The sequence below is a fragment of the Mus pahari genome, chromosome 9, assembly GCF_900095145.1.
Source record: "Mus pahari chromosome 9, PAHARI_EIJ_v1.1, whole genome shotgun sequence".
Taxonomy (NCBI): domain Eukaryota; kingdom Metazoa; phylum Chordata; class Mammalia; order Rodentia; family Muridae; genus Mus; species Mus pahari.
The window spans coordinates 17,751,201-17,760,281 of NC_034598.1; the positions used below are offsets into that span (position 1 = coordinate 17,751,201).

General features: G+C 38.0%; 1 protein-coding gene across 1 annotated transcript in view; it reads left to right on the forward strand.

Annotated features, from left to right (window-relative positions):
• Window positions 1-615: 615 nt before the first annotated feature.
• The window catches only part of LOC110326749 (RNA-binding protein 39-like), a 110,423-nt gene continuing 101,957 nt past the window's right edge, over window positions 616-9,081 (forward strand). Inside the window, 1 exon segment of the mRNA XM_029542379.1 lies at window positions 616-690. Within this exon segment, the coding sequence (XP_029398239.1) occupies window positions 616-690 (75 nt within the window).

The window sequence follows — 9,081 nt, forward strand, 5'->3', positions numbered from 1 at the left end:
GGGTTTTCCTTGCCAAAAAGGATTAGTTGCCATTTCCACTGAAATATATCCTCACTGTTCTCTTCCAGACAAATGAAACTTTAGGAGTCTTGATCTTTCTCAATATTGGCTTTTATATGTCACAGACAAACATCTTCCAGAACTGCTGACTGTTTTAAAGATATGTACACATATATAATTGTACATATGTGTATTATAATGATTTATATAATTTTATGAAAGTCTGTTGTATTACTTTAATAAGCATCTTTAAAACATTTTAAATATAAAGCAAAATTATTCTAATTAAATATTTTAATTAATTTATTTATTACAACTTCGCTATTATTGTGAAGCCCACTCATCCCAGATGCAAGCAGTGGTAAGACCTGTTTTTATCCTAGTTCTGCCAAGTTGCAAATGGCAGAAACCACTTTCCAGTGGATGCATCTATGTTTATCTAGATTGGAGACTGCCTCATAATCCCATTGTTGGCCAGGCTCTGAGGAAATGAACCCAAAGAACAAAGTGTTGTGAGTTAGATAATGGGGAAAGTTAAGGAGGAAAATTAAAATGGAAAAGGAACTAAAGACTACTAAGAGAGTGCTAATCTATGTCTCTTTTACTTATATAACCATGAGTACATCACTAGGGAATGTGGACGTGGATGAAATGGAATCTTCCTATGAAAATCCCATCATCAACCCAGAGGTACAGGATCTGTAACGTAAGGGTGAAGGAGCAATCAGGCCCTAAAAGAAACAGGGCTCTTAAAAACTGATAACAGTAAGTTGGTCCTCTTCTGGACAGACAAATCCGTGCTCAGTGCTCCCTCTGCTGGATCTATAAGAGTAGATGATCAATTTATTTTGTAAATCTGATCACCTGTCCTCTGTGACCTGAGTTGCTTGCTAGGCAACACAAGCAGCATTTAGATGGGATGTGGACCATAAAGCCAGCATACATAGCCCCATAGTTTGATCTTTATGTTTTAAAGAACCATGACTCACCTTTCACTAGGAAGAAAAATGAAGGTCAAGGCCCTTCTCAATAGGAAAGATATGAAATGTGCTTGGACACAGTAAATAAGTGCTTTCAGGTGCTAATGCAGTTCACTTGACAGCCTCTTTCTTGTCTCCCTTTCTGCATACACACTATGGAGAAAGTGGAAGGCTCTCAGTGTTCCTTAGGGCAACCCAAACTGCTGTAGATGTTCTGGCTTCTATATCCAAGACCAGAGCCTTTCAGAATTTCATGGATAAGTGCAATGCCTAGAAACACATCCTTCATTGGTTTTCCCATGTATAAAAACTTTATGATCAGTGCCCTCCACAGTATCCAATATTTCCTTCCTGTCCTACTGACAGAGCATACATACAAACTTGCATATATGCATGCATGCATGCATGCATATATATATGTTTTTATACATATATTACTGGTTTTTAAGTTTTATACAGTTTGTATTGATCATATTCACATCCCTTCCCCCACCTTTCCCAGATCCACTCCTCTCTTTGCCACTCAGCTTAGAATCCCTTTTAGTTTTAGTTGTTCCTCATCAAGGCCAATTTGTGCTTGAGAGCACGCAAACGTTCTTGTATGTGTGGCCTTCCATTGGAGTGTGGTGACTTATCAGGGGCTACATTTATTTTATACAAATAAAACTGACCCATTCTTTCCCAGTAGCCAAGAATCTACTTACAGTGCCACTAAACAGAACAGCTCTCTGGTTATGGCATAGAACTTTGTGCCCAACTACCCTCTCCATAATGGGATTTCATTTGGCTTGGTCTTGTACAGGTCTCATGTATATTGTTATATCTACTGTGTGTTCATATGTGCAACTGGTCTATGGAGAAATCAAATAGATTCTTACTTGGAACCTCCCTATGCACTGGCAAGCTTTCATGATGCTGAGAGTTGCCATGCATAATATTGGAGAAGAAAATTAATCAGAGTCTCATCCATCTGAGATTGCCATGAGCTACACTAGTGACTACCCTTGGGAAACACTACTTACGAGTGCAGTCATGACACAAATATGATAGGAATAACCGATCATTTACAATTAGATTGAAAGCCCATGTTCCAAAATAAGCCAACACCTATAATTGGGCCACTAACCTATGGCTAAATAGATCATGGATCCTAGGGAAAATCATACTATTACTCTGCTAAATGAACATAGTATTAAAGCAACTCCAAATGATTTATCATCACAAAGATTCACATTTGGGAGAGAATAAAACATCAAAAAATGCTCAGCCTTAAAGAACGCATATATACCAAACTAGCTCCTCCCAGTGCTCAGGGATCATGGTGGCATCAGGGCTGTGTGTGTGTGTGTGTGTGTGTGTGTGTGTGTGTGTGTGTGTGGCAGACCTGGTAGGTAACTACAGAGCCATATAAAAATGAGATAATATTTCTTTATAAGTTTCATAGTACCTAATTTATTTTAACATTGCATTTGTTTGGTGTAGAGGGGCATCCATGTGGGCACATAGTTGTCATGACATGTGTATGTGCAACAGAGGACAATCTATGAAAGTTGTTTCTTTCCTTCTATTATATGAATCTAAGGAATTGAATTCAGGTTCTCAACCTTGGCAACAATTAAGTAGAACTGATGATCCATCTCGTTGGCCCATCATCATGGGTTATTTCAAACCTATACAACAGTATAATGATGATAATAATAATAATAATAATAATAATAACTATAATATGTATATATGTTCCAACAGAATGTAGACAACTAATGATAGCAAGTTTTCAGACCAACCTGTACTACATAGCATGTTCAAAACTAGCCTATAATACATAACAAGACTGCCTCAAACCAAATTAAAATTAATTACACATAGTTTACCCAAAGTGATATGTCTACCACACTCTCCACAGCTGTTTTATTTTAAAGTATGTCTCAAGTTTTATTTCATGGTAAATAGTCTAGAATTTGTTATTTATTTTAAAAGGCTGCATTGCTACATGGAAACAAGATGAATCCAGGCATAGTGGCACATATCCATAATCCTGGCACTTAGGAGGCTGAGGCAGAAAGATCACAAATTGGAGGGCTATCCTGGGCTGCAAAGCAAGGTTTTGGTCCATGAAACCTGAAAGACAAATTTAAAAAGAGAGAGAACAATGTTAATGTACCTACAAATAAAACAAACTGTTATATTGAATACTCAATAATGCTTCAAGTACTCATTGCTCAGTCAATATCATGTCTGAATTAAGATACAACTATAGTCAGGATCCTTCCAGTCTCCATCTGCGCCCCTGAGGTAAGGTTGTCCCACAGCCCTCTGCTCCCAAATCCCCCTGGAAGAGAGCTGGTCTCCCGAGGAGTGCTGACACACCTAAGATCACAGGCCCAAATTAGGGACAAGCTCCAGTCAGAGACAGGAAGGCAGACTAACATCAGAGATAATTAGATTGGGAGAGACAAGAACAAGAAACTAAACAACAGAAACCAAGTCTATTTGGCATCATCAGAATTCTCCCAACACAGCAAGTCCAACATACCAGAAAAGCAAGATTCTGATTTAAAATCACATCTCATAATGATGGTAGAGGACTTTAAGAAGGACATAAATAACTCCATTAAAGAGATACAGGGGAACACAGGTAAACAGGTAGAAGTCCTTAAAGAGGAAACACAACAATCCCTTAAAGAGTTACAGGAAAATACAACCAAACAGGTGAAAGAGTTGTACAAAACCATCCAGGTATCACAGAGGAAGACAATCTTGGAGATAGAAAACCTAGAAAACAGATCAGGAGTCATAGATGCAAGCATTATCAATAGAATATAAGAGGTAGAAGAAAGAATCTCAGGTGCAGAAGATACCATATAAAAAATTGACACAACAGTCAAAGAAAATGCAAAATGCAAAAAGCTCCTAACCCAAAACATCCAGGAAATCCAGGACACAATGAGAAGACCAAACCTAAAGATAATAGGTATGGAAAAGAGTAAAGATTCCCAATTTAAAGGGGCAGTAAATATCTTCAACAAAATTATAGAGAAAACTTCCCTAACCTAAAGAAGAGACGCCCATGAACATGCAAGAAGCCTATAGAACTCCAAATAGACTAGACCAGAAAAGAAATTCCTCTCGACACATAATAATCCAATCACCAAATGCATAAAACAAACAATATTAAAAGCAGTAAGGGAAAGGGGTCAAGTAACATATAAAGGCAGACTTATCAGAATTACACCAAACTTCTCACCAGAGACACAAAAGCCAGAAGACCCTGGACAGATGTCACACAAATCCTAAGAGAACAAAATGGTAGCCCAAGCTATTATAACCAACAAAACTCTCAATTAACATAGATGGAGAAACCAATATATTCCATAATAAAACTAAATTTACACAATATCTTTCCACAAATCCAGGCCTACAAAGGATAATAAAAGGAAAACTCCAACACAAAGAGGGAAACTACACCCTAGAAAAAGCAAGAAAGTAATCTTTCAACAAACCCAATAGAAAATAGCCACACAAACAGAATTCCATCTCTAACAACAAAAATAATAGGAAGCAACAATTACTTTTCCTTAATATCTCAACATCAAAGGACTCAATTCCCCAATAGAAAGAAATAGACTAACAAACGAGATACATAAACAGGGCCTAGCATTTTGCTGCATACAGGAAACTCACCTCAGAGTAAAAGTTAAAAAAAAAAAAAAAAAAAAAAACGTAAAAGACAGTACCTCAGAGTAAAAGACTAGAAAAAAATTTTCTAAGCAAATGTTCTCAAGAAACAAGCTGGAGTAACCATTCTAATATCAAATAAAATCAACTTTCAACCGAAAGTTATCAAAAAAGGAAGGACATTTCATACTTATCAAAGAAAAAAGGCTACCAAGATGAACTCTCAATTCTGAACATCTATGCTCCATATGCAAGGGCATCCACATTCATACAAGAAACTACTAAAGCTCAAAGCACACATTGTACATCACAGAATAATAGTGGGAAACTTCAACATCCCACTCTCAGCAATGGACACATTATGGAATCAGAAACTAAACAGAGGCAAGGTGAAACTAACAGAAATTATGCACCAAATAGATTTAACAGATATCTATAAAACACTTCATCCTAAAACAAAGACTACACCTTCTTGTCAGCACTTCTTGGAAACTTCTCCAAAACTGATCATATAATCAGTCACAAAACAGTCTTCAACAGATATGGGAAGATTGAAATAATCCCATGCATCCTATCAGATCACCACAGACTAAGGCTGGTCTTCAGTAGCAACAAAAACAACAGAAAGTCCATATATGTGGCAAGCCGCCGCATTCTGCCATTGCAAGATGGCGCCCTACCCGAAAGGGGGAAGGGAAAGAAAAAACAGCTTGCTAGGCGCATTCACCATGCTCGGTGATGAGCCAGCACAGAGATGCTAATGAGGTTCGAAAGTAAGCACCAATCACAGGCAGACACGTTCCCCTTAGGGCTATATAAACCAGAGGGTTTTCAGGCTCAAGGTCCTTTTGCTTCAGCAAGCAAGAAGATAATAAAGAAGTTGTGGAAGAATCTCTGCTTGTCTCGTAGTCCTTCTATCCTGCAGGCGAGAGCGACGGGCGCGACACATATATACATAGAAGCTGAACATCTCTACTCAATGATAACTTGGTCAAGAAAGAAATAAAGAAAGAAATTAAAGACTTTTTAGAGTTTAATGAAAATGAAGGCACAACATACTCAAACGGATGGGACACGGTGAAATCAGTGCTAAGAGGAAAACTCATAGCTTTGTGTGCCAAAAAAAGAAAAAAGAAGAAGAAAGAAAAATACTTGCTGCTCTTACAGAGGATCTGGGTTTGATTCCCAGCACCTCCTAAATAAATAAATAAAACTAAATTTAATCACTCATAATGACAAAAAAAGAAAAAAGAAACTGGAGAGAGCATACACTAGTGGCTTGGCAGCACACCTAAAAGCTCTAGAACAAAAAGAAAAAAAAGCAAATATACTCAAGAGCAGTAGACAGCAGGAAACAATCGAACTCAGGGCTGTAATCAAGCAAGAAGAAACAAACAAACAAACAAAACCTACACAAAGAATCAACAAACCCAGGAACTGGTTCTTTGAGAAAAATCAATAAAATAAACCCTTAGCCAGACTAACTAGAGGGCACAAAGACAGTATCCAAATTAATAAAATCAGAACTGAAAAGGGAGTCAGAACAACAGAAACAGAGGAAATCCAAAAAAATCTTCAGATCCTACTTCAAAAGCCTATATTCAACAAAATTGGGAAATATGGATTAAATGTACAATTTTCTAAACAGATATCAGGTACCAAAGTTAAATCAGGATCAGATAAACAATATAAACAGGTTTATAACCCCTAAAGAAATAGAAGCAGTCTTTAAAAGTCTCCCAAACAAAAAAGCCCAGAACCAGAGGGGTTTATTTAGTGCAGAATTCTATAAGACCTTCAAAGAAGACCTAGTACCAATACTCCTCAAACTATTCCACAAACAGAAACAACTCTTTCCATGAAGCCACAATTATGCTTATACCTAAACCACACAAAGATCCAACAAAGAAAGAGAACTTCAGACCAATTTTACTTATGAATTTTGATGCAAAAATAACCAATATAATTCTTGCAAACCGAATCCAAGAACACATCAAAACGATCATCAATCATAATGAATCAAGTAGGCTTCATCCCAGGGATGAAGGGATGGTTCAGCATATGGAAATCCATGAACATAATCCACTATATAAATAAACTCAAAGGAAAAAAGAAAACCACATGATCATTTCATTAGATGCTGAGAAAGCATTTGACAAAATCCAAGACCCCTTCATGATAAGTCTTAGAAAGATCAGGAATTCAAGGTCCATACATAAACAGAATAAAAGCAATATACAGCAAACCAGTAACAAACATCAAACTAAATGGAGAGAAACTTGAAGCAATCCCATCAAAATCAAGGACTAGACAAGGCTGCCCACTATCTCCCTATCTACTCATTGTAGTACTCGAAGTCCTAGCCAGAGCAATTAGACAAGAAAAGGAGGTCAAAGGTATACAAATTGAAATGGAAGAAGTCAAGCATCACTATTTGCAAATGATATGATAATATACTTAAGTGACCCCAAAAATTTCACCAGAGATTTCCTAGACCTGATAATTAACTTCAGTCTCTGCTCCACTCTTTGTCTTCATATTTTCTCCCTTGATTATTTTGTTCCTCTTTCTATGAAGGACTGAAGCATCCACAGTTGGGTCTTCCTTCTTCTTGAGCTTCATGTGGTCTGAGAGTTGTATCTTGGGTATTCTGAGCTTTTGGGCTAATATCCACTTATAAGTAAGTGCGTACTATGTGTGTTCTTCTGTGACTGGGTTAAGTCACATAGATGATATTTTCTAGTTCCATCAGTTTGCCTAAGAATTTCATGAAGTTATTGTTTTTAAAAGCTGAATAGTACTCCATTGTGAAAACGAACCACAATTTCTGTATCCATTCCTCTGTTGAAGGATATCTGGGTTGTTTCCAGCTTCTAGCTATTATAATTAGGGCTGCTATGATCTATCCCATATGCAGTCACCAAACCCAGACACTATTGTGATGCCAAGAACTGCTTACTGATGGGAGAGGGTGGGTAGGGGAGCAGGGGCGGGGGGGGGGGGGGGGGATAGGGAACTTCCGGGATAGCATTTGAAATGTAAATAAAGAAAATAATAAAAAATAAATAAAAAAATAAAAAATAATAAAAAAAAGAAGAAGAAGAAAGGGAGAAAGAAAGAAAATTACATTATGAATTTGATGTGGCAAATTAAACTTCAAGTTCAAAAAAAATAAAAAATAAAAGAAGTGCTTACTGTCAGGAGTCTGATAGAGCTGTCTCCTGAGAGGATTGGCCAGATCCTGACAAATACAGAGGCAGATGCTCTCAGTCAATCACTGGAGTAAGCACAGGGTCCCCAGTGGAGGAATTAGAGCAAGGACTAAAAGAGCTGAAGGGGTTCGCAGCCCATAGGAAGAACAGCATTTTCAACCAAGCAGATACCCTCTCCCCCAAGAGCTCCCAGGAACTAAACCACCAACCAAGGAGAACACATGGAGGAACCCATGGCTCCAGCCACATATGTCGTAGAGGATGACCTTGTTGGACATCAATTGGAGGAGAGGCCCTTAGTCCTGGGAAGGCTCGATGCCCCAGTGTAGGGGAATGTCAGGGCAGGGAGGCAGGAGTGAGTGGGTGGGTGAGCACTCTCATAGAAGCAGGGGGAGGTGGCATGGAATAGAGGGTTTCCAGAGGGGAAACTGAGAATGGGGGATAACATTTGAAATGTAAATATACAAAATATCCAATAAAAATATTTTTAAAAAGATCCAATTATGTTTGATTGCTATGTCTTTTCATAAAGTTTTCACATCGTGCACCCCAATCTCACTCATCTCCCTGACCCCTCATATCCACCCCTCATATCCTTGTAACATCTCCCCACCCCACCCTACCCCAGCCCTAAATAAAAAACACACAAACATTAAGACCAAAGCAAAACAAAGCCTAGAAAACATCTCACCATGGAAGCTATAGAGTGTCAAAGTGTACAGTATCCCCTCTGCACGCACATCTTCACTTGCAAATGTTCATTGCAATGAGTCATTAACATCTTTGGCTTCTGTGACACCATCAATATTGGACCCTCACCAAGACTCCTCCCAGTTATCCTGCTGTTGCCCTGTGTCTTGTAGATCTTGTAGTTTTGGGTCAGCAGGACTAGCCCTTTCACATGCCCGAATAGTTCATACATGATGTAGATAGATTCCAGGATTGGCCAACTCAAAACCCTGAATCTGTATCTGGGGTGGTAGCTGAGCTGGTCTGCCCAATGGCTCTCCGTTATCTGTACTATCAGGGATTGCTGTGTCTTTTAAGACAGTTTAGTATGGACATTCCTGCTTCCCTTTCAGTTTATTGCCCTGTGGAATTCTCTATTTTGCTGATTGTATCTCTGCAATATATTTTAAGAATATTTTTTTATTTTTATTTTTATTTTTATTTTCTTTATTTACATTTCAAATGCTATCCCGAAAGTTCCCTAT